The sequence below is a fragment of the Pseudopipra pipra genome, chromosome 2 (assembly GCF_036250125.1).
Source record: "Pseudopipra pipra isolate bDixPip1 chromosome 2, bDixPip1.hap1, whole genome shotgun sequence".
Lineage (NCBI taxonomy): Eukaryota > Metazoa > Chordata > Aves > Passeriformes > Pipridae > Pseudopipra > Pseudopipra pipra.
This window is the reverse complement of record NC_087550.1, coordinates 4,317,550-4,345,428: the sequence shown is the minus strand read 5'-3', so window position 1 is coordinate 4,345,428 and position 27,879 is coordinate 4,317,550. Positions and strand designations below refer to the sequence as shown.

Sequence of the window (27,879 nt, the reverse complement as noted above, 5' to 3'; positions counted from 1 at the left end):
AGCAGCTCCCTACTGCAGCCACTGGTGCAGTGGGTTTTGGCAACTGGAGTTGTCATTTTTCCCAGCTTAGATGTATTTAACAATTGGCTGCAGCAATGGGTGTTTAATTCTCTTGCTAACATTTTCAGGGCAGCTATTTAATTTTTTTTTTTTTTTAAACCCTCTTGCTTCTGGAAATCCTGTAATCGAATCCAAGCTCTGTCAATCTAATTAGTTTTGAAGTGCAGAATCTCCGTAACTTAGAGACCTAAATAAGTAGCTTAAAATTAAAACCTAGTTTCTCTCCCAACACATAACACTGTCCTGTATTCCCCTGTAGAAGCTCCTGCTGAACAACAGCCCGCTGCAATTGCTCTCCTATCCCCTTCTTAACCTCCCTCCTCTCTTCCCCGGCCTCTGCTCTGGTTGTGTCCGTCGGGAAAAGAAGCGACCGGGCGAGTTCCTCCGCTGCTCCGCTTCAAAGAGTCTTTCATGGTGCTGCTTGCGTAAAAGATGCTGATGCCGCTCTGCGCGGCCCGGGGGCGGGTGTAGCAGCTCCTGGTGCTGCGCAGGAGCTGAGCAGAGCTGGGCAGGGGGGCTGCACTCGCAGGCTTCACAGTGACGTGATCGGGCCCTGCAGAGGGGGATTGCCGGGATTCATGGAGGGCAGGTTGTGCTGCCTCGGAGCCAAAGCCCGCAGCCGGGGGAGCGTGGCCTGATGTGGTGCAGCTGCTGAGCGATGCCTCTTTGCTGCGGTGCTGCAAGGAGCTGGTAGGGAGGAGATGAATCAACTCCCTCGGTGTGGCATCCCTCCTGGTCCCCCAGCAGCGTGTTGTCTCCCTGAGCTTCCCACTGACTGAAGCGAAGGTGAGACGTTCAGCAGATCTATGTCAGAAATGCACTGTGGCCAGCAGAGCAAACTGCAAAGACTGGTGGAGCTGCTGGCTATGGAGGAGTGATGCTTTTAAGCCCTTTTGTGTGGCTGGAAGATTTTTAAACAAATCAATAAGGATTTCACGCAGTGGAAAAGCACTTTTCCTTAGGACAAGATTGGGGCATGTGGTTTAGGCTCTGCCTATGTCCCGTTGGCAGAGCAGATTCAGAACAGGTTGTTTTTGCCTGCTGCCGTGGCAGTGAAGCAGGAATAACCCATCCCACCTTCCTGAAGTCCCACTCTTGTGTCTGCAGTGACCTGGCCAATTTTGTTATTCTTTGATTTTTTATTTTTTTTTCAACAGAAACGATGGTGCAAACACCAGTTCATTGAAAAAGAGCTGTGGTGTTCTCCTCATAGGCCAGCTGTGGCTGCTTGCTGCTTAGAGTGGCCAGAGTCCTAGGAAGCTGCAATTGTGCAGGAAGACGTTTCTCTGTTTCCTGGATAGTTCTGCTTTTAGGTTTTCAACTGCCTATTTTTTTTTTAATTATTTGTTTCAGTTGCTGTACCGTAATGTGTTTTTTCTGTGCAAAACAATCCCAATATTGATTTTTTTTCTGATGTGCTGTGGGTTTGGCTCATGTCTTCACTGTCCTTGCCTTGCATGGGAGCCATGTCCCATGAGGAACACGCAGGATTTGAATTAAAAGAAGCCATCTTTCATGCCACCACGGGAAAAGATAGTTATTTTCTTCATCTTTGTTAGTCTTCCCCTTTTTTTTTTTAATTTTTTTTTGTGGCTGTCTGGTTTCCCCGGAACTGGCGGGTGGTTTGGTTCAGCAGCACTGTCGGTGGGGAGATCGGTGTCCACCGAGATCTCGCTTGGCTCCGACAGCCCAAGGTGAAAGCCACGTAGTGGTGAGGCGAGCTCCCGGAAAACTGAGCCTGGCTCCAGCAGGAGCTACAGGGATTCAAGTATTTGTGCTTCGTCAGGAGGTTTCTGGCCATGGGAGCGTGCCCGGGAGATCGCGGCTGAGCCGGCCGGCCTTGGGGAAGCCGCTCGGCCCGGCCGGCTTGCGCTCCGTAATTGGGGGCAGCAACCAGCCGCCTTTGATGTCTGAGCCGGGCTGAGAAAACCTGATGGCAGACTTCAAAGTCTGTTGCGCCAGCTCCCCTGATTATCTGTAGGCTTCTGGCGCGTCCCCCAAGACTGCCAGATTATCCCAGCTCATCCTGAGCTCTTCCCTGCGTCCCCCCACCCTGCCCGGCGCCAGCCTCTCACTTTCGAGGCTGCAGTCTCCATCCCTCCCTGCCCTCCTGCCTCTCCGCAGCCACCGTGGGCATACGGCAATGGCATTGCTGGGGGCGGGGGGGCAGGGCTCCTGAGATGTGCGAAGTGGAGGCGGCGTTTTTGGAGAGTGTACCTCCAGCCTGCACCCCTGGGCTCTATTTCCCCTCCCCATTCGGTTGCAAGAGCAGCCTGAAATGCAGAGAGCTCTCTGCAGCTGCCCTTTTGCACGGCACAGAGGTGTTTACGTCCAAGCAGGCACCATGTGCCTTTCCCTTCCTGACAGCCTTTGGGGAGCAGGGCTCCCACCCACGCTGCTCCTGGGCAGGATGCGCAAGCTGAAGGGGGCTGGGAGGAGAGGCCTGTGATGTCTTTTTCCCTTTCAGCTTCTCTGCTGGGACCTTGATGCCTCAGATTAGTCTCTGTCTCCTTTTGCCACCTGCTTTTCTCTGCTCTGGGTGCCCCGGGGTGCCCATCTGTGTGCATAGAGATGTGACGGGCAGGTCACTGCTGAGGGCTGGCTGGGATGGGGGTTAGGAGGTGGTAGAGCCAGGGGGCTGAGCAGAGGCCCCAGAGCTCACACCCCTCCCAGAAATGACAAAAACTCATGGGGGAGCCCTCCCTTTTAAGAGCTGGTTTTGGCTGTGTTTTGGTTCTTTGTTTTTATCTCCCAGACCAAGCAACCTTGGCAGTGGCTGAAAACCCTTCCTGTGAAAAGCTGGATTTGCCCACAACATGGTTTGATTTCTTTGGAAGGTGGGGTTTGTTGCAACTTTGCAGTGGAAGCCAGCAATGAATGTGATGGCTGCAGGCAGAGGAAACCACAGCTTCCCTAATCCCAGGCACCAGGACGGGGTGAGGGAGCTTGTGGGAGCCATACAACCAGGGATCCAGTCTGTAGCCTTTCCCCTGTGGTTGCCTAAGTGCTTTTGGGTCTCAGCTGGCTCTTCCCTCTAAAAATCAACACTGAGTATGGGGTCACACTCTTCATCCTCAGCAGCTTCCTTTATAGCATTTCTACCCTGATGTGGGAGTGATCCCTATTCTACCCCTCCCCAGGCTCCTCCTTGTAGCGTGTAAGATGAGTATCTGGTCAGTACTTGTCTATCCAGGAGGTTTCCAAGCCACCATGGATGTTGCTGATGGCTGCACTGGGCTTGGTAAAACTTTCCACACTGCATTTTTGGTGGTGTTTTTCTGGAAAGCCTTGGCCCAAAGTGGCCGAGCAGCATCCAAAAAGGGTGCCTTCAAAGGAATCCAGGGAGGCAGGAAGAAGGAGAATGGATATGTGAGTTATTAAAGATGGTCATCACCAGTGTGGAAGGCAAAGCCAGTTCTGTGGGCAAGCTCATCTCCAGTCTTATGGTTTTATGCTTCTGGACTGGGAGATGGTGCTGCCATGCTGGGGTGTGCTGAGAAGCAGCCCTGCTGCTGCAGTGCTGGCAGTAGCCAGGCTTTTCCAAAGGCTAGAGGTCAGTAGTGTTTAATCCCCATGGGCCTGGTGCAGCACTTCAGTTCCCCAAGTGAGGTGCACGGGCACAGGCACCACCTGGCTCAGAGGAGGCAAGCCCTCTGCTCCATGTAGGTATGGGCAGGGACCCTCTGTACTACCTAAGAACCATATTTCCCCCTCACTTCCTCCCTGGTGTCATTCCCAGGAAAGCAGGGCAAGGAAATCTTTCTCCCCATGGATTTAGATTCACTGATGTGGTTTCTAATGGCAATGCTGTCTTTGTAAAAGATTCTCTGATCCCCCTCCTTTACTCTGCCTCATGTGGTTAACAGCCCTGCTGTATCTCTGCTTGAACTGATTTCACAGGGAGGAAGAGGGTGAGTTTTACACCGTGCAGTCCCAGGAAGAGGGAGCTGTTGGTTTTGTCCACAGAGCATCATCATTGCCAGGGGCAGGGCTGGGCTAGGCAATCCTATTCTCCCTGGTTTCTCTACTGCAAATGTAAACAGCGACTCATGCATCATTAGAGTTGCAAGCTTGGAGTTAAACAGTCCCCGAGTGTGTATTTATCTGCACACTGACTGTCGGGAGCTCACTGAGGTTGAACTCCAAGTTTCCTTTCCATTTACTCTGTCGCTGCAGCAGAGGTGCTTTTGATGCTTTCCCTCCTCCAAAGCTGTGAGTGGATTGGCTTACTGTCAACAGGATCATTCCCCAGGGCACTCCTGGCCGTGGGTTGCTCTTGGAAAGCAAACCTCTTCATCCCTTTCCTTCTGAGGTGGGAAGGTTCCATCCTGCAGCAGGGAATGGAAGCCTACCATGCAGTTGTGTGCCTGGCTGTGTCCTGCTGCCTTAGGGCCTGGGCCCTCCTCACCAACAGGTGTGCTGGAGCACTCCACCACTTGCCAGCCTCTGCTGTACCTGCTCACCTTCTCTGAGGAGTCAGTGCATGGGTTTCAGCCCTGCATTGCCCCTTCTTCCCCCCAAACAGGTGCTTCTCTGCTCCATTTCATTGCAGTGAGGTTGGATGGCAGGGGACTGGTGGGATCCTGCAGGGATCTCTCTGCCTGCTGCAGCAGGCCATCCTCCAGTCTGGTTTTGGCTTTCTGGAGAGCTGTGTGGTGCTATGGGAGCTGTGTGCCCAGGCTGATGAGGAGTTGGCTACTGGAGGGTTGAGCCTTGCAGCTAGGGAGGGGCCTCTACCTCCATCTCCTGGCCCTTCAGGATGTCACACGAGTTGATTTTTTTTTTTTTAATGGGGAAAAGAGGGACTTTGTGTTTGTTTTGGTTCGTTACACCAATCTCATTCCCTCTAGGAGCCCCCTGGGATCAAGCAAGAGGAGTTGTTTTACAGTTGGTTTTTGCTTGTGAATCCCTGAGCTAATTTAGTCACTCAGTCAATTCCTCCAGCAGCACAGTGGGAGCAGCATGGCTCAGGGGTAAATGCTTTGTGCCACCAGCCTTTCTGGGGAAAAAAACCCCAACAACCCCAAACCAAACAAAACAACCTCCTTCCCCCCAAAAAAAACCAAACCCACTCCCCCCCAAACAAATAACTTCAGAGAGTATCTCTGAATTGAACTCATCTCCAGTGTTTGGCTGCATACCTGAGAGACTGGGTTTTCCCTGCCCAGGATGTGCCCCTGTCAGCCTCCCACCATGTCCCTGGCACCTGCCAAGAGGAGCAGCAGCGTGTCCCAGACCATGTGGTGGTGATGCCACAGCACTTGCCTCTGGGATTGTGCTGGAGCCTCCTGGTCTTACCCCTCCAGAGCAGCTCCTCTGTAGCCTCATCACCCTTATGAGCATTGCTGGGCCGGGATCCCCCACATCCAAGTGCCTGCCCATGGAATATGCATACAGGATAGCATTCCTGGGTGATTTCTGGCTCTGTGGTGATCCTTCAGGAACCAATAAGCTGGCTGGACTGTCTGTTATGGTGGAGGGTCTCCTGACTAAGCAGCTGATGGGCTGGTGGGGGTACTGTGGGAGAGACACCCCACTCGGGGTGCCCTACTGCACCCTGAGGCAGAGCTGCATCAGCTATCTCCAAGGAGCACTGTGCCACCCCAACCTGTACATAAGGCATCATGCTGCTGTCTTGCAGCTATGGGAAATAAACAGCTGCAAGAAGCTTCAGCCCCAGAAATCTGCCTCCATGCCTCCCTGGAATCCAGCTCCTTGCCCCCGCTGCTGGCAGGGGGGCTGCTGTCAGACAGCAAACCCACAGCCAGTGGGCACCTTGCACAGACACAGTGGCAGAAGGGGCTTTGGGCATCATGCTTGCCCAGGCGTCTTGGGGATGGGGTGCTGGCTGTCACCTCCCAGAGGGTGTCACTTTGCCGTGTCACCGCACTCCCTAAGCTCTCTCTGCCACACTAAGTAGAGGAAACCACCACTGACAGGCAGTTTCCTCCCACCCACTTTCAGAATAGCGGGGTGGCTGTTGCCATAGCCTGTGAGAACCCACCACCGCCCCTCTGGCAAAGGATCCAAGCAGAGATGATTCCAATGGGGCTGGCACAGTGCCTGGCGGCTGCCTTCCTCTTCCTCCTCGTCCTGGGTGAGTGCCCTGCCTGGTGGTAGGAGCTTTCTTGGGGCAGTTGTGGGGAAAGCAGAGCACCCCCTTGGTGCAGGCGGGTGGCTCAGCCAGCACTGCTCTGGCTCGGTGGCTGTGGGAAGAGGCTCATCAGCCTGTGCTCCCTTTTGCACTGCAGTTTCACTCCAAAATGACAGCCCCAACCCTAGCAGGGTTTCGGTGAGAGACATACACATCCCTGTTGAGCGGCTGCTGGAGGTGTGGGGGGGTTACCTCACCCCCTCTTGCCTTGGGAAAGAATTTCTGAAGGCTGTGCCATCACCAGCTCTCTTCTTAGGCCGCCACAGTTGTGTTTTGACTCTGTATCCACATCCAATGGGCATTTTGCTTAGTGTACATGCCAAGAATCAGAATAGAATGAGTGTCACCTCCGGGAGCTATGCATAAGGGAAGGGTCCATGTGTGGCCACCACCTCTCCAAACCCTCTGTAAGCAGAAATGAAGGGAGCTCTTGATGTCCCCCGGTGTTCCCTGCCTTCATTGGAACTCTTGCTGGCCCCCTCTCCTGTGCTCTCCCCAGTTTCTGCCTGTGGAGCACCTCTGCAGTATCCAGCCTGCTGCTTACCTCCACTGTTCCATGTCCCTTGGCTTCTGCATTGCAACTCCTTCTCTGGCAATGGTCAGCTCTGGCACTTGTTCCCTTTCCCTCATGGTTTGTGCAGGACCTGAGCGCCTGACCCTCTTAACTTGAACACACCACAAGCTTCCTCCAGTGATCTCAGCCTGGTTGCTGCTCCCTCTGCAATGCTGGCTGAGAAATGCTCTTCAGGCATGAACAGGCCTGGCAGCCTTCTGGCCACGATCCCCTGGTCTCTGTTGTGTGACCCCCAGCGTGCTAGGAGAGAAGTTCGGGGTCTGTTGAAGTTGCAAGGGGTGTGAAGTCCCTTGGACTTTGTGCTTCAAAGAACGAGGCTGCACAGCAATTATTTTCAGTGCTATGGTCCCTTGTGTGCCCAGAACCACTGTCATTTTGAGTGTGCAGCCCCCCTCGGGTGGCACGTACCCCTGCAAACACCCTGTGTGCTGCCTGCTTGCTGACCGCAGGTCTGACCCCTGCCCAGCGCGTGGTGACCGTGCAGCAGGGGCCCCTCCACCGCGTGAGGGGCTCCCACGTCACGCTGTGGTGCAAGGTGAGCGGCTACCAGGGCCCGGCGGAGCAGAACTTCCAGTGGTCCATCTACCTGCCCTCGGCCCCCGAGCGGGAGGTGCAGATCGTCAGCACCGTCGACCCCTCGTTCCCCTACGCCATCTACACCCAGCGCGTGCGCGGCCGCGGGATCTACGTGGAGCGGGTGCAGGGGGACGCCGTCCTGCTGCACATCACGGAGCTGCAGGACCGCGACGCCGGGGAGTACGAGTGCCACACGCCCAACACCGACGAGAGGTACTTCGGGAGCTACAGCGCCAAGATGAACCTCTCAGGTGGGTCCCGGAGGAGAGCCCCTGCTCCCTGCTGGGCAGGGGTACTGGTGGGTTCCTGCTGTGCCCCCACGTTTGCACTGGTGAGAAGTGCTCGCCTCTGCGTCTCTGTCAGAGGGGCAGCTGGGGGAAGGGGTGATTAGTGGGACTGGTGGACACAAATTTTCCTTCTCTCTCTGCTGTGGGATTGCTAAGGGAGGGATGCCCAGATATCCCCTTGCAGGTTCTCTGGCTATTGCCTCCCAGCCAGGGGCAAGGGAAGGAAGAGGAAGCCTCTGCTCTCCCATGGCCTGACTTTAACTTCAGCTCCTGATGCAGACTCGGCATTTCACAGCTAAACATTTAGGAGGGCAGGAGTTTTCGGGTTCTGTGCACTATGTGTTGGTGTCCTCCCAGGTCAGATTATGGGAATTGACCCAAGTGAGATACCCACAGATGGAGGAAGGTAGCAGCTCTTGCAGAGCACTGGGTGAGGGAAGGCAATGGGGTGGAGAGGCAAAAGGAAAGGCCCTGCTGTGAGCCCACCAAGTCTATATGATACTTCCACTTGGTGTTCAGCCCTATTTTCTCCTTTATCTTGGTGTTACACCAGTCTGCATTTGGGATAGTGAGGGCATAGACTTTACTCTCTTTGGGGTTGCCTAATTAATGCTGGCTGTAGTTTGATTGTAGAGTGTACTGCAAAAGATTCACTTTTCTTTCTTCCCTGCTGAGGTTTTAGCCATGTTACACGTCAACAAAAGCTGACAGAAGCCTTGTCAGTCAGCTACAAAAAATGTCTCTCATGTGCTGTCAGATCCCTTAGGGCCTGGCTGTGGATTTTTGGGGGTTGTCCTATGCAGGGCCAGGAGCTGGACTCAGCAATTCTCATGGGTCACTTTCAACTCAGGATGTTCTATGATTGTGTATTTCTCCCCCATGCTCAGTGATTGCAGACACCCTCTCAGCTTCCATGGCACCCCAGGTCCTCACCCTCACTGAAGGGGATGTGGTGGAGCTCACCTGTGAGGTGTCCAAGTCCACCACCCAGCACACACATCTCTCAGTTGGCTGGTACCACCTTCGGGGAGCAGGAGAGCACCAAGCTGAGGAGGTCCTCACCCTCTCCAAGGACTTCATCCTGAAGCCAGGGCCCTCTTACGTGCAGAGGTTTCTGGTGGGGGACGTGAGGCTGAACAAGGTTGGGAACACCACGTACAAGCTCTTCCTTGGGGGAGTGAAGCCATCTGACCAAGGGCAGCTGTACTGTGAGGCAGCCGAGTGGATTGAGGATCCTGACAAGACTTGGAAGGATATCTCCCGCAAGCAGACAGAGAGGACGTCGCTGACAGTCATGAGCCAGGGTAAGGCTCTTGCAAACTCACGTGTTGGCTCCAACTCCCTCGTGCATTCAAGGCTCTACTGCAGCAGCTTCAGTGCCCTTCACTTGCTGCCTCTGTCCCAGCCCAGGGACAAGCTGGTAGGTCTGGCTGCCTTTGCTGGGCTCTGAGGGAGTGGGCTGGGCTTGGCTCAGGGCCACGGCAGCCCCTGGTTCAGGAGCTGTTGGTGCTTCACACTTTGGATGTTCATGCAGCCAAATCTCAAACAAATCACGCAGTCTCGCAGAGCCATGTGAGGTGTTAGCAGAGAGAGCAGAGTGTGCCTGCAGCAGCCTGGCTCCTTGGCAGTGTTAAGCTCCAGGGTGCAAAAAACTGTGTTGTTAGACTGCCTCCAGGGTCTTGTGGCCTTAAAGTACACCACAGCAAGCTGCTCATCAGCCACAGGGGCAGAGGGACGTGGGGATGTACTGCATGTGCTGCACAGCTCCAGTGTCTGTTGGGCGTGGCTTGTCTGTCCATGCAGGCACCAGTTTGCCAGTTTCCAGAGCAACTGGTGCTGCTGTTTATTAGGCCATTCCTCTGAGCACCCTGCCTGACATCCCTCCTGCCACAAGCCCTTAGTTGTCTGAGGTCCCTCACCCTGCTCTACCCCTGGGAGTGTGTGAGTAGCTGCACCCAGAGGAAGGGAAAATCTCTTTCCCCACCAGTAAGTTTTACTTCAAAGCAGCCAAGACAAGACTGTGTCTAGTTGATGTCCTTCAACACATGCAACAGCAGGCAGTAAAATAGGAGCAAGTCTCCCACTGAAAAGGTGCCTGGGGAGATCGTGTACCCTGTCCCCGTGGCTCAGGGCAGATGGAGAAGGCTACAGAGCCAGGGTGGTGAGGGGGGGAACCTGTGTCTCGTGGGAAGGTGGTGAGTCAGAGCAGGAAACCAAAGAAACGGCTGGGTAAGAACCAAGCACCCTGTATGGGGCTCAAGGGAGCAAGGTACTGGGGGAGGGAAGTGTGGTCTCCCATTGTCAGAGTCTGTTTCCTGAAACCTGGCTGACTAGCAAAGTTTTATTCCTCTTATTGCACAGTGTTTGCAGCAAAGGCTTTCCAGGTCTGCTGCTGCCTGGGGAGCAATGGCAGTCAGTGAGCTTCCCTGCATCTGCTTGTTGAAGAGGCACACTGGTAGGGTGTGGCTTCAGGTACCAGTGTCACAGGATCATTTAGAGAAACCTTGTCAGAGCTTGGTATTTATCATGTGGTGTCTGTTCAGGGTAGAAGGGAGGAGATAGCGGTAAGAGGGCATTATGGTGGCTCTATTGGACCTGCTGGTATTGCCATGGAGGAACTGCAGCAGGTGTTCAAGCCTTCCATCAGCTCTGCAGGGCCCTCTAGCACCCAGTGGGGGAGCCCAGGCTGCAGGACTGAGCACCCCATCACGCTGGGAGCCAGCAACCACTCTGACCGCAGTTAACAGCTTCACTGGTTTCTATAAACTCTCCAGCAAATATTTAGGAATGCCAAACATATCTCCAGCAGCTGGGATTCGTGTTTGCAAACTGTTTATGAACCAGTGTTTAAATTCATTCTGGGTACTCTGCTTTCAATACGCTATTTGAGCCCTTCCAACTGTGGTCTGGGAGGTGCTCTGTTTTGCTTCCAAACTACAGCCTTGCCCTTGCTTTTAGACTTGCAGGGCACCACAGTGACACTCTGAAGGGGGGAGCTCAGCTCCTCAGGGCTCTGGCACTTTTTCCACCTGCAACTGCTGCTTAGTGCCTGGAACTAGCAACCATCTCCAGGGCTGTAATCTCCCCGTGGACAACGTTTTCCATTCTGATCACTTTTCTAATGAAAGAAAATGTTTCAATGGAGAATTCCCTCCTGTTGCTCTCTGCAAGGCCGTTGGTGCTGCTGGGTGGGAGGGAAGCATGGGAAGAGCCACTCATCACTCTCTTTGCTTTTGGCTGTCAACAGGCAGAGACCTCTCTGTGGACATTGCTGCTGCTGAAAACTCCCTTTCTGAAGGGGATACTTTACAGCTGAATTGCACGGTGGAAGCTCAGAAGAGCGGCAGCAGGCACTTCCAAGTGATTTGGCTCCTCAATAACATGGAAGTGGCCAGGGTTGACCCCCATGGGGTATTGACTTGGGAGGAAGAATATAAGGAGAGAGCCAAGCTGGGGCAGCTCCGAGCACTCAAGCCAAGCAACACAATTTATGCTCTCACCATCTATGAGGCGGGGCTGAGGGACAATGGTACATATCGCTGCTCTGTGTCAGAAATGAAGACTCCTGGAGACTTGCACGGCATCCAAACCAACCTGTCATCAGGCATCCAAGTCAACGTGAAGCCGATAGGTCAGTAAATCCTAATGGCTGCTCTTCTGGGTAAAGTCTGTAGGATCCTTGGCTGGGGAACGCTCTAAGTCTGGGCTCATCTTGGCAGGGGCAGCAAGAGTCCAAATATGCAATAGTTTTTGGTAGATAATGGGAAAAGCATTTGCTCTGGCAAACATTAGCATGACAGATGCAGCAGCTGTCAACAAAGTGTAAGCCTTTAGCTCAGTCTCTTTGCAGTAATTTTTGAGGCAAATAGGTAGAATCCTGGGCAGTCTGGGTCCTCCTGTGTCTTTGCTACAGAAAATTTTAAGCAGTGCCTGTTGCTACTCCTTAGTATCAGAAGATGACCCTGCAGAGCAGGTGCTTCTGGAGAGGGGGTTCACTGCCATTTCCGTCAGGGTTCTCTCCCTGTTGTGGAAGGATGGCTTGTGAGAGACCACTCTGAGAAAGATGTGTAGGAGACTCATGGTTTCCTTGTCATAGCTAGATGATGATTATTGTCATGTAGCAAGAGCTGCCTGCTGGGACTCCCATTTCTTAAGTATTTCTTTATGCATTCGTGTCCCAAGAACGATGTTAAACTGGGAAAAAACCAAACAAATAAAAAATCCCAAACCACACAAGGATTTCTCCAAATTCGTAAGGAAAGGCTGGTTGAAAATTTGAATTCCTCAGTTCCTTTCCTTTTCCAATGTCAAGGCTTTGCTAGTCTTTCAATTTAATGCCACAGTACCTCTGGCTTTCTCTGAGGAGCACGACAACATCCCCTCCAACGCGCTGACTGTTGTTTGCAGAGAGCCGCATGCGCCTGTCCGTGTCCACCAGCACGCCGCAGGTCACGGCAGGAGACTCCCTGATCCTCCTCTGTGAGGTGCAAGGAGCCACCAGCCCCGTGTCTGTGCAGTGGTGGCACCTGCCCCCACAGCGCCCAGGTCCCGGGGTGCTGGTGGCCACCATGGAGCAGGATGGCAGCCTGAGGCTGGGGAGCGCCTACCAGGACGGCAGGACTTGGGGGAGCCTCCGGCTGGAGAAAGCGAGCTCTGGCACCTTCACCCTGGTGATCCCCAGCACACTGGATGAGGACGATGGTGGGAAGTACAGATGTGAAGCAACAGAGTGGTCCCGAGGCCAAAGCTGGACAGAGCAAGGGGAGGCAGCAGTGACAGTCAGCTCCATGGGTAAGTTGGGTCACCCCTGTTTCTGGATTGGAGGCAAGGCTGGAGAAGCAGGTAGACACATCAGTAGGACATAGGCCTGCTGTGCCCTGAGGTCTGCTGCTGCTGCAGGGCTGATCACTTGGCCCTGGAGTCCTTCAGATTCCCCATTTCTGCCAGGATGCTGGAGTCTTCCATGAGGTGTTTTGGGGGAGAAAAGTGGGACACAGCAGCCAAAATGCCTGGACACCTGAATGGCAGTGGCTTGTTCAGCAGGTCTTATGACTGTCTCCTTACCTTGAAATAAAAAATATCTGTTCTAACAGCATAATTACTTACAGTAATTAAGCTCAACAAAGGCACTTACTGAGTTGTCTGGTGGCCTTTGTCAGAGACACACCCTGGTGCTGGCATCTGATTGCTTCTCCTGCCCTCTTGTCTGAGTGCAGAGCTGCTAACCTCCCTGGTGTGCAATGCCCATGCATTGCTGGAATGGGTGCCTTTATGGAGAGGCAGATTTTGGCTGTGGTTTAGGCTGTTTTTCCTTTCTTGTTGCTGGGCTTGGGTGCCTGGGAGGATGGGTCGGGCCATGGGAGTTGTTCAGGTTTTGTGGAAGGTGTAAGGAAGCGGCAAACAGGACAGTAGCACCAGTTGAGGATCCCTGGCTCCTTGCCACAGTGTGGGACTGGGCACCCTGGAAAAGAGGGTACTCAGGGTTGTCCAAGGGACTGGGAGAGTGGGAGTTGGATAGGAGAGGGCCACACGGGGCTGGAAGAGCAGAGTGCACCTAAGTGAGAGTGGCACTGGGAGAGCAGCAGCAGGACTGCTGGCCTCTGTGGGGTTGTGGTGCCTGGGGCAGCGTGGGAAGGGTGGTGGGAAGATGGCACAGGGCAGGATTTCTGTCCTGGTGCCAAGGGCTCTCTCCTCCCGAGCAGGTCTCAGTCTGCATGCCATGCTGAGGAGCCGAATTGCCACAGTCAGGTATGGGCAAAGTTTTGAACTCGTCTGCCAAGTGAGCGCCAACTACAGCCTTGAGGAGGTGCCGGCGTCTGTGCGGTGGCTCTTCCAGCCCAGCCCACCCACCAGCCCCTACCATGAGCTGGTCCAGGTCTTTCCCAATGGCACTGTGGCCTGGGTGGCAGCGCAGTCACGCTTCAAGGAGAAAGCCCAGCTGATGAAGGCTGACACCTCCTTCAGGCTGCACATCCACAGTGCCGTGGCTGCCGACGAGGGGACGTACCAGTGTGAGGTGGAGGTCTGGAGGAGGAACGTCCTGCCCCTGGGGCAGCCAGCGGCCACCACCAGCTCCAATCCTGTGGGGATAAAGGTGGTGCTGCCAGGTAAGCAGTGTCTTCATCAGAGGTCTCTCCTTCTGCAATTTTGAATGAACAAACATGGCCAGGGCAATCAGGACCAGTGATGTCTGGGGTGTCCCCAGTGGGGTCACCTCCCAGGGCTGCAAGAGGTGGTGCTGCCTGCTCTCTTGCTTGCTCAGCACCTGACAGCAACCTCGGAGGCAAATTTGCCATTGGCAAATGGCAAAATCTATTTATTTGCAGATTATGCCAAGCATCTAGGGATCAGCCCTGCCACTAGGATTTTAAGCCTTGTTTCTGGAAAGAAGTAGTGCCCCCAGAGAAGCCCAGTTGAATGTTGGAGGGTATGAGGTACCCCCCCATGGTCTGGGCTTCTGAAGGACAGTGAAGAGAGACTGGCCCCCAAAGCTGCTGGGGTGTCTGTGTTCCCCAGGCTTCCCCCGGTGTATTTGAAGTGTGCTGAGAAAGCACCAGGGCTCTCTGATGGGCTGGGAGCCAGCACTGAGCCACAAGGTGCCAGGGGCTCTGTGGGGAGGTGTCTCCTCCCGAGCACGGGTGGGCTGCGCAGCTGAGAGGCCCTGCCCAGGGTTCCCTTTTAAGGCCACCACTGCAGGCAGGGCCTGTGCTGCCACTGTGCCTGCCAGCATCACTCTGGGAGCCTCATCCTCTTGTGGAAGAGAGATGCTGCAGACAGACCTCAGCCTGCCACGTACCTGCTCCCTGGCAGCACCGCGCTGTCAGCTTGCTCTGCTCATGGATGGGGCTGCTGGAGGAATTGAAGGGTTTGTCCTGGCCAAAAACTCTTAGCCTGAGGGGACAGGTGTGAGAATACAGCTTGGTTTATTTTCTTTCACTCACTTCTGTTCTGCCAGCAAAAGGGGGGGGGTGTTCTTGCTCTTTTTTCACGCATCAAGTGCTCCTCCTTCTAAATCCTTGGATTTTTGGAATCACAACCCAGTGAACTGAAATTATGTGCTTTCCATGTTTTTTAACTGATGGGTTTGCTGTAGCATAAGCTAACACATTTCCTTCCCTGTTCAGGCTCATTTCTGTGGTGTTCTCCCTCCTGCTCCACTGCTGCTCTTTCCTTGCCCCCGTGGAGCTCTTTCCTTGCCCCCTGTGGATCTGGGTGCTGGGCTGCTCAGCTGGCTGAGCCACAGCCATCTGGGGCAGGGTGGGGGCTGCAGGCTAAGGATGAGAATAAACAGCATGTATGAGCATACATCTCTGGTGTAAATGGCATTAAGATGAGCAGGTGTAATTGTGGAGCATCTACACAGAGGAGATGGTAGCAGCGACACTGTGAAGATATTACAACATTTGGCTTCAAATGTATTGCAGCTGTTGCTGGATGCTGCAACGCTCTGAAGATGGTGGGAACTGGGAGAGGGTGGTGCACAGTGGGAGGTGGCTGCTGGGTCTAGTACTGTCTCTCTCAGAGAGCAGCAATGAGCCAGTGAAGGATATTTGGGAAGGGAGAGAAGTCTGGGAAGGAAGCCGACTCTAGCAGCAATAGGGTGAGGCAGAGCTGCAGAAAATTAAGCTGCAAATCATGAAAATCACCAGCCTGTTTCTTCACATACAAAATCTTATAGCTGGAGCCTGCAGAGATACTGGAGGTTTTGACTTCTGCTTCTACACTTCATTTAGTGTTTGGTGTCACTTAGTGCTTTAGGAGTTTACATGCCCCTGTGGATCTGGTCTGTGGGTCAGCTTCAGACAGGAGGGATGTACATGAAGTGTTACAACAAGCAGGGGAGAAGAACAGGTCTTTTCCATTTCTGATTTTTTGTGTGGGTCCCATAATTAGTTCCCTGGGCAGGCAGATGCTCCCATCAGCCTCTCAGTGCAGCTGCCTGCGGTAGGTTCCCCTGTCTCTGGAGTGAGCTGCAGGGGCCTTTCCACCTTCTGTCCCTCCAGCCAGCTGCCCACATGGGTCACTGCAGTGTCCATGCCCTTCTGCATGTTCCACTGCTCCTGGGCTGGGCAGGAAGCATGGTGTCAGCAGGCAGGGTTCATGGGGAGATGGGCAGCGAGATGCTCAGCTTGGTTAATTAGATTGAAAATGAAAGGGAAAACAGCACCATGGCTTTGTGTGGGAAAGGAAGAGGCAGGCAGCTGCTCTGCCCTTTTGGTAATTGATCTTCAGCAGCAGAGAGAGGAGACCTGGAGCTGAAAAAAAGGGGCTTTGCAGCAAGTGCTCTGATTCCTCTTGAGGTGATCTCTGAGAGTGTAACAGCAATTTTATTCATCAAAATCAAGTGCTCAAGGCAGCAGTTCCCGTGGCTCCTCTCCAAGCTCTAGTAGCTTTTCCTTTTCTGGAGCATTTTCTGCCCCAGCAGGTGTCAGGCTGGGCCATACTCCAGCAAGAGCCCCCCTACCCCCTCCTCCCCTGGCACTTTGCTGACTGGCTGAGTAGTATGCCTTGGTACTGAGCAGCTGAAGTTAAGTGTCTTATTTTTTCCAGTGTGATCAGTTCACCTGTCACAGAAACACAGGATGGCAGAGCTTGGCAGGGACCTCTAGAGGTCACCTGGTCCAACCCCCTGCTCAAGCAGGGCCACCTAGAACAGGCTGCCCGAGAGTGTCTCCAAGCAGCTTTTGAGTATGTCCAGTGTTCCCCTCTGAAGATTTGTGCTTCCACAGAGCTGGCTCTGGGATGAGTATGCTTTTAAGTACTGAGGTTGGAAGACATCAACTTGCATATAGTTCCTAAGTGAGCTCAAGTCTGTGTGATCTCTGTGTGGTGGATCCGATGAATTTGCACAGCTTCCTAATTAGAGTGATTGCTTTCCCCTCTCTTCTGCTTCTTGCCCATACCTGTTTCTTTACAGCAGCAAATATGTGCTGTGAAATGCGGGACAGCACTTTGTTGATCCCTTGGGAGCAGCCACCTCCCTGACCTCCTTGTGAGTGTTGCTGTGGGACTTGCACAAGTCCCTCTGTGGAGGAAACTGTCAACCTTTTGGTGCCAATGTGCCTGTCTGCAGAGAGAAAGAAGAGCAATAGAGTACAAAGAAAAAGAGCAGCATAAGTGGATATGAACAGGAAAATTTTGCTGGCAAATTTGACATAGAGGCAGAGGCAATTTACAGGAATGTCAAGAGCCATCAGTTGGGATATCTTGTGTTGACCAGTCTCGAGAGGCAGTGAAGGCCTCTGAAGTGGATTGCTTGAGTTTTGAGAAGAAATGCTTGAAGGAAGGGGAAATGCTCAAGCTTTCTCCTGTGGTGCCCCTTTTCTCCATCGGCCCCTGTAGGAGAAGCCACAGCTCCCTCCTGGTCCAAAGCCCTCTCCATAACCTGCTGCTGTTGCATCCCTTGGGAAGATGCTGTGGAGGAGAGCACCCTGCTGAGCCTGTGGCCAAGGGCAGGGGTCTGAGACACTCTGAGGGAGCATCTCAGTGTGTCCTCTGCAGCCTGTCCCCAAACTAGTACGCAGGGGCTGAGCTTAAGGGAGCTCAGTTGTCCCCAGCCTCCACAGCCAACTGCTCAGCTTGTATGCAAGGTAAGCCCTGAGAATGGAAACTCAGCCTACAGTATCTTAAAGCCCTGATGGTGTCTCATGCTGAGTAATTTCTACCTATCCAAGGCAGATAGCTCTGTATACTCCTTCCCCTGACAGCTGGGGCAGGGTTGAGGGGAAATGCAGGAGGTTGGAGGATCTTTAAAGATACCAGTTTGCAACCTTTCCACTGCTGGAGGAGATGGAAAGGTAGCAGCAACAGGTGATGTGCTGTGGGAAGAGGGTCCCTCAGACCAGGAGCAGTACAGGCACATAGGGAACAACAGTGCAGGCTGCCTGGGGGCAGAGCTGCAGGCAGCACCACAGCTCTGCTCTCCTGAACTGAGCAGTGCTCAGCTGAACGATCGCTGGGTATAATCACAGCGGATGTGCAGGACTCTGTCATGTGGTTTTGGATTAATAACCACAGCAAACATGTGAAACCCGCACAGGCTCTGTTGTCTCTCTGTGGTGAAAGACACTTGTTCACATTTTCCAAAGGTGTGGGCTGGTTTTGTCACGTATATGTGAGCCTGCTGATGGAAGCAGTGGTAGACAGACACATGTGCTTCAGACAGAGGCTTTGCCTCCAAGCTCCAACACAGTGGCTGCCTCCATCCCCCATTCCCGCTCTGTGGTCTCCAAGGCACCTCATCTGCTAGTCTCCTGCCCAGTTACACCCAGCTATGATTCCCTACCATTGTTCAAGCAAGGGTGTGTGGATTTGCTCTTTCCCTCCTTCCCCCACCCTCTGCTCCAGCATCCCCTAGTGAGTCTTTGTCCTCTGCGCACCCTCTTCCTCCCTCCTCTTTCGGCGTGTTTTTCTCAGGACAGCCCTGTTCCTCTCCTTGACAGCATCCCTGTATCGGCAGCTGCAGCCAGCATTATTATTATTTTGTTTCTCCATTTTAGAAAGCAAGCTTCGGGTTTCCACGGAAGACAGTTCTGTGGAGGTTGCCAGCAGTGCTGACACAGCCATCGAGTGCCGGATTGTGTTTGCCCAGAATAATTCACAGCTCGCTGTTACCTGGTACCTCCTGCCTCCTCTGGCAGATGGGACCCCCCTGCAAATCATCAGGGCCAACTACGGCGGCGTACTGGAATACGGGCCTGAATTCAGCTCTCCTGCCCAAAAGTCCCGGTTCCTGAGCCAGAGGGTGTCCAGCAACGTCTTCTGGCTCCAGATTCTGTCTGCGAACCTCGGGGACCGGGGCAGGTACTACTGTGTGGTAGAGGAGTGGCTCTGGCTGGTGGATGGCTGGTACAAACTCGGAGAGGGAACATCGGGAAGGACCACACTGGAGTTCAAGCTCCCAGGTGAGCAGGTGGTTATCTCTTGTATAGGTGCTGCTGGAGAAGGCTGGATCAACTTATGACAGGCCCCTTGACAGGACTCTCCTAAGCTGTCAGGGCTTAGAAGCAGTGGCTCCTGCTTTAGATCTGAGACTCAGGGATGCAGGAGTTGTCAGTGCCTCTCAAAGGGAAATAGGGAATTAGGAAGATTTACCACGTCCTCCCAAACCAACCCAGCTGCTATTTTTGCCACTGGCAGATGAAGTCAAATGCTTCATAACAGAGCGAGCTGTAGCATTTTCTTTTCCCTCCAACATATGATGCAGTTGATTGGTTGTACGACACTGTGAATAGAGAATCTGCCCTTTCCTGGTGCTCCTGAAGCATCCTGAAGCAAGACACTGGATTTTACTCACCCTGCAGCACATTGCTACTGAGAAACAAGTCTGAGGGTTTAGCTGCTCCCACCTTAATCACTGCACTGCTGGAGTACATGGTGGGTCTCCCTGGCTCAGTTCTTCCTTCTCTCAGCCTCACTTTGTTTATGGGTTGCAGCCATAGATAGAGTGGATCAGAATTCCAGCTTCCTAAAAAGCTTTTGGTCCAAAGGATGCCTTATCACTTATTTGGAGCGGGTGGGAAGAACTACAGCAGAGGGTTGTGAACGGGATGGGGGGCAGAGATGACAGGGAGGGTGACACCCCAGGGAGAAAGAGTCACAGGATCCTGGGGGTGTCCTGCAGAGGCCCTTGCAAGAGGCCATCCCAATCCCCCACGCTTTGCTCCGGAAGGTTTCCATCAGCCTGTGGGCACAGGCAGAAGTATTTCTATGGCAGTGTGCAACACCACAACATCTTTCTGCTTGCACCCTCCCGCAGAGCGTGAGCTGCAGGCGGACAAAACCAACCGCAGCCTCTCGGCGAGGGAGGGCGAGGAGGTGACGCTGCCCTGCCTGCTGCAGGGGGCCCGCCTGCCCGGCACCCACCTCTCAGCCACCTGGTTCCAGGTGAAGAAGAGCGGCTTCGACAGTCCCCTGCTCGCCCTCCACCACGACGGCACCATCCAGCTCCCCCAGGAGGGCCGGGCCGGGAGGCTGTACCTCCGCCGCCCCGCGCCCGGTGACTTCAGCCTGACGCTGACCCGCGTGGAGAGCAGCGATGCTGGGCTCTATTACTGCCAGGTGCAGGAATGGCAGCAGCAGGGCGAGGGGCAGGACTGGGCTCTGCAAGCCTCGGCACGCTCAGGGTACACCCAGCTCAGCACCATCCCGCCAGGTAACGCTGCTGGGTGACAGGGGCTGCTCGCCCGGCGCTGTTCGTGTTCCCGTAGCCACGCTGGGGTGTGTGGGGAGGGTGATGTCAGCTCTCTGCTGGCTGCAGTGGCAGACATGCAGCAAAGCCAGGAGGGCTTGCTAAGGGATTGCTGAGGGGCTCAGTGCTGGGGAGATCACCAGAGTTGGGTTGGGAGCCCCTCAAGTGACACGTGCTATGGGCCTGGTAGGGGAGGCAATGACATCCCAGTCCTGCTGTTTTGCCAGGGCTGAAACCAAGGTGTTTGGCATTGTAAACGTTGGAAGTGGTGATCAGGTGAGATATCAAGAGCTCTGACTGTGAAGCATGTGGGTCCAGAGGTTGCCACCGAGTGCACTTTTTGTGTGCAATTTTTATGGCTTGTGGGCTGTCTACAGGACCATGGTCACAAATCCCTGCTCTCAGCTGAGCCATTGGGGCCGGAACACTAACTGTTCTGGGGAAAAAAGCCTGGGTTTGAGTTTTCTAGCAAGCCTGTCTCCAGTGAGGTCTCTAAAAGTAGCCTCTCTTCCCTCTGGGGTGAGCTGGAGTGCGTGCTGGGTGCAAAGATGGAAATGAATTCTGCATACAGAAGTTTAAATAAATGAAAGCAAAGGTTTCAGTCAGGTGCACACAGTGTTTTTAGGGAGGTAACAGGCAGGAAAAAAGTACTCATGTTGCTCTTTGGGGAAATAGGAGGCTTGGATGACCCAAGTGGAGGAAAAAATATAAACTGTGAAATCAATCATGCTGTACCCAGCTGAGAGGATCCTGCAGTTCTTCTCGTGCCTTCAGCTCTGGATCTGCCATGCCTGAAGCCAGCCTGGCTGCCTTCATGGGGTTATAGCTTCTGCAGCAATTCCCAGTGCCGACCAGCGTGGAAAGGGTGATCCTGTGGAGCCCTCCCTTGTGCCTGCTCCTGGCACAGGCAGGCATGGAGCCTACTCTCGTGACTGCACCTACAGCAGAGCTAATCCAGATTTAATTGCACAGAGAGGGACTGACAGCACTTCATCCCCCCACTGTTGAGTTAGTGCTGTTGTCCATCACGGCTCCCTCTAGCACTCAGATTTCTCCTTCATCAGTTCCCTCTGCCTCTTGTTACCCATTACTGGTGGAGTAACCATTGCTAAAATTGCTCAGTAGCTGCTGGTAAATTCTCCCCCAGTTTTCACATGAGTGTTTTTGCCAAGTGGTTTTCATGGTTTTCACAAAATGCAAGAGATTATCTGGGTGTTTTTTTCTTTCTCTCTCTCTCTTTTTTTTATGTTATTCTTTTTTTTTTTGGCAGGGTGGTCGTGTGTGTGTGCTTGTGCATTCCTCTAGTGATGCAGGTATCTTGATGTGCCCCTCTGGCTCATGAATTTAAATGTTCTGGAATTTTACAAGTGGTAATGACAGCCATGTGTAACCAGGAGTAAGTTCAGGTCTGATCCCTGATGGTGCCATTTAGGATATTTCCCTAGTGCTATAGAGGCATTCATGTAGTGGAGACTTCTCCCTGTCCTATGGGAGAGTAAATGCTGCTTCTGCCTGTATGGATGGGGCACAGAGCTTCAGAGGTAGAGGGGTAAAAGCCAGTTTCACAGCAAGAAGTAGCCTCCAGGTTGGTTCCCACCCGGCCCGCCAGGCTGTGTGGGTCCCCCATGGACAGCTTCAAATCAGAAGAGCCACATGCTAAGCAGAACAAAAGTAAAACATCTGCACGTGGGTCTTGGGTAAAGAGAATTGAGGAACAACACTTTGAAATGGATAAAACAGGCCCAAAGGAGTTGGCATGACCCTTCAGGACAGGCCAGATGGATCTGAGGTCAGTCCGTGGTGTTAGAGCTCTGTGTCAAGTGAGGAGCAAGGATTAAGGGGCCCAGGACAAAAATGGAGATGCTGCAAATAAAAGCTTTTCAGCCAGTATGGGACTAATTAAAAATGGTTTTTTGAAGCACCCAACAGGTCCACCAGCAGTACAGGCAGCCTTCACTTTACTGGGGAGCTGTTCTGCAGGAGCTGCCAAGGACGAGGATGGTGCTCACAGCTGCCTGCAGCCCAGTGTGGCTAAAATATGATAGCAGAGACAGGGGCAGGTCTCTGAGTGGGACAGGGACCTCTTGATCTGGTTTCTTTTGCTTTCCTCTTGTCTCTTCTTGTTTGGTGATGCAGCCTCTAACAGACCTCTACCTCACCCCGCTGTCACTGGTGTCAGACCCGGTGCGGTGAAGGGTGTGTGGCTTTTCCTTATTGAGATAAGTATTGAATGGGTTGGCTGAAGAACCATGCTGTTTCTGTTGGGATGTTTCAGATGAACAAGATGGGGCCTTATCTGACCTCCCCAGACAGGAAACTGAGGCAGATTACCTGGTTTCTCTCCCCATCTCCTCAGGTAGCCTGTATGAATTCTTAAAAATCAGCGGATATTGAAGACTGAGGGAAAGTGTTTAAGAAGATAACTTACAGAAGCAGCAGGAGAGAGAAACTCAGGCTAGCTTGGGGCCTCACTTACTTTTTCTTTCTTCTTTTCCCCCAGAGTCAACTGTTATGTCTAGGATCTGCTCATCCCCATCACTGCTGAACTTCATCCTATGCTTGCCACTGGTTCTGATCCTTCTCCTGGCCCTTGCTGTCTCCTGCTGGTACTGCAAATACAGAAAAAACAAGAAGGGCAACATCACAGGAAACCAGCTGATGGAACTGGATGGGAATGGAGAGGTCAAGACAACTTAGCTGGTTTATAGAGGCAGATGTAACTTGAAGGAGTGGAGCTGGACACTTTTAAGGAGGACTGAGTACTTGCAGAGGGGCTTTTTACTGTTCTGTAGTAACTCTTGCAGTGAATCCTTGAAATTGTATGTTTGCTTTCAATGGAATGAAGCAGCTTTGAATTACTACACAAGGGGTTTAGGGTTTTCATAACAAGTGTTCCTGTCTCTCGGGTTAGATACCCACCCATTTCACACTCTGTTCATTGTGACATATTTGAGGTCCTTGAAGTACACATCTCCCACTGTGGGTGGAAGTGGTGTTATTCCTCGGCAGGAATAAGGAAAAACACCAATTCTTTTTGCTCTGTGACACAAAAGTATCAAATTGCTACTTGTTTTAGACATCTTGACAAAATCTATGTGGTATGCAGGCTAAAAAAGCAGTGGCAGAGCTGGTAATGGAGTATTGGTGTCCCATTTAAGTCACTGCACTTGCCTTTGGCCACCCTTTGCTCAGGAAGTTCTTTTCATGTTCTTGAGAGCACCTGACCCAAAGAGCATCTTCTCCAAAAGGAAATGGGTCTTCATCACAAAATCTGTCACTGGAACATGGGGACAGAGCAAGGCTGGCTGGGTCTGAAGAAAGTACAGAGCAGGGGCACTACAGCCATCTGCAAAAAAACCAAAACCTGTTGGCCCAATAAAGGACTCTCATGGAGTCTTGCATCCCAGAGGGAAGAAGGGGACACCAAGCCATCTTGGAGATAAGTGTACAAACTTTCCAGCTCCTTCCTTTGCTGGGACAGCTGTAGGAGAAGACAGCATCCAGGCCCTCATGCCTGGGCTGTCTGTGGGTCAGGAAGCTGCACACCTGGGACCTGGTACTGGACATGTCCAGTTTGTTCCATGTAATAAAAAACCCATGTGTGTGTCTGTGGGGTAGCTCCTCTGTGCTCTGGAATCCAGCTCGGGCTCACCTTTTCAAGGCTGAGGAGCTCTGCTACCTGAAGATTGTCTGGTTGATGCATTAGAGGAAAGGAGATTTCTATCCAGTCCATGTAAGCCAGGGGATATTGAACCTCTAATTGTGCAAAGTGAGTTGTGGTCTCAGTGAGTTGGAAAGTCGGGTGTCAGGGTAACACTCAAAGCACTGTCCTGAGACAAAAGCAGCTGCATAGATATCACAGCAGACATTTATGAACCTGCTTCCTTTGACCAGAGAGTGGTTTGGAGACACCATAACCCCTCTAGATGATCTGTTCATGTCCTTTGCTTTCTTTACAAATAGAAAAGCTGCCTGTCCTTTATCCTGAAGAACTGATAGGTGCTTCAGTCCCTTGAAAATGCACGTTTTCCACACTTTTGAATAGTACTGCTCCCATTCTGCTGTTCAGCCCCCTCTGTCTGTACTGGCCAGCTTGTTCAGTCTTTCCCCATGGGATGTGTTTTCTGGACCCGGTGCAGCTTTTCCCTTTGCTGCCCTGACCCCAGCCGTCTCTGCCACAGTGTGAGCGCTCAGAGCTGCACGTGGGGCTCTCTGTAGAGGTTTCCCCCCTGCCTTGGGGGTTATGTCCCGTTTACACTTCCCAGTGGGGCGTTTGATTTTCTGTGTGTGTGTGACAGCGTGGCACTGTTTGTGCTTGGCTCGCAGTCGTCGGGCTCCTCTCCTGCAGATTTGCTGTCTAGCAAGTTGTTTCTTCACTGTATGTTCAGGCTGTTGGTTTTTCCTATCTAATTGAAGCACTGTTTGCGTGGGCCTGTCAAACAGTTTTCCACACCGTTTTGTGAAAAATCCTGCTGTCTGTTTGTCTCAGCCCTGTCTTGGTAATGCTTTAACTCATGGACCCGTTTTGGTCTCTTCCACAGAGAAGCAGATGCTCCCAGGACATGAAACTCCTGCAAGTTTCATGAAAAGTGGGTGAAAGAGAGGAGGCAGGCGAGTTGTCCCAGCAAGGGGCAGCAGTGTGAGTTGGCTGCCTGGTGCCTGGCTCATATTTGAGGGGTACAGAAAGGAGAAGTAGGTGTGTTAGGGCACAGCAAAAGAAAGAAGGAACCACTTTTGACTAAGAATTATTAACAATAAATCTATGCACATAGTTTATCTGCCAATTTTGTGCTGCTCCTCCGTGTTCTCGTTTGGGTTGTTTCCTCAGCTTGCCCAAGAGTGCCTTGGGAGCATGCTTCACAAACCTTGGTAAAATCAAGAATATATGATGCCTACTGCTTACCTCTTCCCCACAAGGCTTTCAGTCTTCTTGCAAAGGAGGTAGGTAGGTCTGACGTGCTCTGGTTTTGTTTAAAACAGACAAACAAAAAGCTTTTTCTTTCTTTGTGCTCCTCTAGGTGCTTGTGAGTACTTTGTCCCTGTATCTCCCTAAGGATTGCAGTTAAGAAGATGAGGGTGTTCAGGTTCCCCTTACTCTTAAATATAATTTTGCCCTTTTCTTGTCACCTGTTGTCTCACACCTCCTCAGGTGTTATCACAGAGAACCACTAACAGGTAGCTTGACAGCCCATTCTTTGTGTGGCTTAGGATGAACCTCATCAAGACTATCTATCTAGTAAAAAATCTGACTTACTGAGGTTGCTGCTCATTATAGGAGTGCTGGGGACAGCCTCTACCATTCTGCCATCTGATCTTCAGGTAAAAAGCTGCAGGCTCTGCTGCAATGTGAGATTTTTGTGTCTGGTGAACTGGGGGGGAAAAAGGTGGTCAGAGAGAGAGAAGTTTCTCTTTCAACAGGGCCGTTTCTTCTCCTGTCCCGTTTTGGTTCACTTAATCAAGAGGCCTTTGTAAGTATCAACTTCATATTCACGCAGGTTTAGAGGTTTTTAAGTTTGTAAGTGTGCCCATGGTCTTGATGAAAGGGTCTGGAAGAAGAATGTGTGGGTTTGCAGTGGTGAGGTTTTTTCATCTTTATTTTTTTATTCCTGGCTTTGCTGTGTCACCACCATACCTTTCAGCTTTATTTTTAAGGTGTATTTTTTTCCATGAGTGAACTCAGAAGGAGTTGTAGCTTATCACAGTAAAATCTCTAAAAGAGTCCTGTTTTCAAAGAGGACATTTCAGTCAGCTGAGGTAAATGTATGAGAGGGAGAGAGATGTGTGTGCCTGCTAGATCAGGGGGATGGTGTTGATTTTGCTGCTGGGGCTCTTGGCCACCTTCACCCAGCCCCGTTGCCAACCTTTTGTTCAAATCCAGCCCATGATATAACGTAGAACAGCTGATAAAATATATAACTAGCTGTCATAGCCCCTTGGGAGAAAACAGTGCAGCAGCACAGACACTGCAGCAGCAGAGCAGTGCCCCCATTGCACCCTGTCCTCCAGATGTGCCCTTGCCCAGGGAATGCCCTGTGTGAGAGCAGCACGAGGCAGGAAGGCCCAGGGTCCTTTCACAGTTTTAAAGCAGTTTGAAGGGGCTACAGGGCAACACAGAGCTCGGTCCATTATGAATTAATCCACTGGGAAGTGGTTGCATGTGGCTATAAAAACACAAACGCTGTGTTGTGTGTGGAAGGTTTCCACAGGAGGGTGTGGGAACTGTAAGGCAAGGGGAGAGCAGCACAGGCAGTGCCTGCCAGGAAAGGCAGCCCACCCCTACGGCTTGGCAGCCCCTCACTGTTCATAAGAGGGATGATGTGAGGGTGGGATGGATGGGAGTATAACCCCTGCATTGCATTGCCTCCCTGGAATGCTTTTATGGCACCTGCCTTTGGGCAGGAGTCAGGCCAGTGCTCAGTCACTCCTCAAACATGAACTGGGACAAAGGATCGTGGCAGTGGCTCTCACCTGCAGGGGGGTGCACTGAGGACCTTTCTGTGCAAGGCTCCTCTATTCTGCAGGGAGGGAGGATGGCTGAGTGACGAGCTGGTTGCTGTGCAGGAGTGCCAGGAAGTGATTTGCAAGCAAGGAGACAGTTTGTGGCTGATGGCTCAGGGTTTCCTGGCCTGCCCTGTTTCCTTGGAGCAGAGGGCACAGCAGCAGCGTGCTGTCCTGTACTGCCAGGGCAAGGCTGCTGAGGAAGGTTGCCAAACTTCCAATAAATTATTCCAAACGAATGGCTTGGAGTTCTCCTGGGATGTCCCCTCTCAAGCAGCATCTCTTCATTACTTCCTATTAACTCTGAGTTGGTTTTGATATTTGACATTCAGTTTTTTTCTCGTAATAAAATATTTAAAAACTGGAAATAAAAGAAGCAGTTTTGATACGTGCTTTGGTCTCCCTTGAGCATTCCTGCAGCCCCTGCTTGTTTTATGTGTCCTTTGGCCTTGGTCTTTGGCACCTTAGACAAAGCAGAACCACTGCTAGGATTCTGAACCTTCCTTAATAATTAAGAAACTACTGCATCGTATCTGCCTACTGCTGGGGGTTCTTTGTCCTTCTCCAGTCATCTGCCCCTCCCTCTTTTCTTTCAGCAGATAATATGGCATTACAGTCATAATTATTGTTATAGTTGCAGTTGCACATAATTGCAGTTGCAGAGGGCAGGAAAAGGCAGCTCTTGCCCTAGAGTGATGCTTTCCATGGGAGAAGCAGTACAGCTGCAAGGCTTGAGGTGGGAAGGATGTGTGAGAGGTAATGTGGCATCTGGCTGGCTTTGCTGCCTCAGCAGCAGGAGGGACCAGCTCAACCTCCTTTCAGTCACCAGCAAAGAGGCTGGTTGTGGTGGTGTGGGACTGACAAGATTAATACAAGATTAATTCCCCTACCTGCCTGGGCATTTAAAAAAGCCAAATAAAAACCCTCTAATGCACATGGTTTAAACCAAACACAGGCATGTTTCTCTAGCAGCTCCAATTTGGAAACGCAAACTGTAAAGCAAGATCCAAACACTACTTGCTTCTGGGACCCAGACAGGAAGCAGAATACTGCAAATCACAGGTTCAAGCATGTGCTCATCTGGGCTTCCTTGCTTTCATTCATTCACTACAGTTTTTTTTCCTGTGTGTTTCTAAGGAAAGTTATGTAAGTGATGCTGGCAGGGAGCTGAGCCTTCCACTACAGCCAGTGCCAGTGAGCTCTCCAGGGGTGTGTGGGCACAAGCTTGCTCCTGCCACGGCAAAGCACTCACCTCCAGCAGTGGCATTATTGAAACAGAATAATCCCTGCAGGGGGTATTTTGTCTTTTAATTGACACTGAGCTCTGCAGGCAGTGGGTACAAGTCTGGGCTGTTGGGCAAAGCAAGGGGGCACAGGGAGGGAGCTGCTCCTCTGGCACCCCCAAATCCTGCCCTCGCAGTGGGTGCTGTCCTCATACCTCCCATGGGGACCACTGTGAAGGCAAAGCCTGTTGGGGGTGGCTGTGAAGCAGAGAGTGACCTGATCTCTGGCCTTGCTCATGCTGTACCTGCTCTCTGTA

General features: G+C 52.3%; 1 protein-coding gene across 1 annotated transcript; it reads left to right on the top strand.

Moving 5' to 3' along the window:
• Positions 1-561: 561 nt before the first annotated feature.
• Positions 562-26,641, top strand: CD101 (CD101 molecule). The gene is made up of 9 exons (XM_064643521.1): positions 562-6,157; positions 7,238-7,615; positions 8,539-8,955; positions 10,899-11,282; positions 12,059-12,442; positions 13,354-13,758; positions 18,151-18,555; positions 19,410-19,805; positions 22,342-26,641. Exons 1-9 carry the CDS (start codon positions 6,097-6,099, stop codon positions 22,536-22,538), a joined length of 3,027 nt encoding a protein of 1,008 aa, XP_064499591.1. The 5' UTR covers positions 562-6,096; the 3' UTR covers positions 22,539-26,641.
• The last annotated feature ends 1,238 nt before the right edge of the window (positions 26,642-27,879 follow it).

Excerpts from the sequence above, each read along its gene's own strand:
- CD101 (XM_064643521.1), top strand. The coding sequence starts at position 6,097 with ATGATTCCAATGGGGCTGGCACAGTGCCTGGCGGCTGCCTTCCTCTTC. Across the intron at positions 6,158-7,237 it reads CCTCTTCCTCCTCGTCCTGG|GTCTGACCCCTGCCCAGCGC; the intron begins GTGAGTGCCCTG and ends TGCTGACCGCAG. Across the intron at positions 7,616-8,538 it reads CGCCAAGATGAACCTCTCAG|TGATTGCAGACACCCTCTCA; the intron begins GTGGGTCCCGGA and ends CCCCATGCTCAG.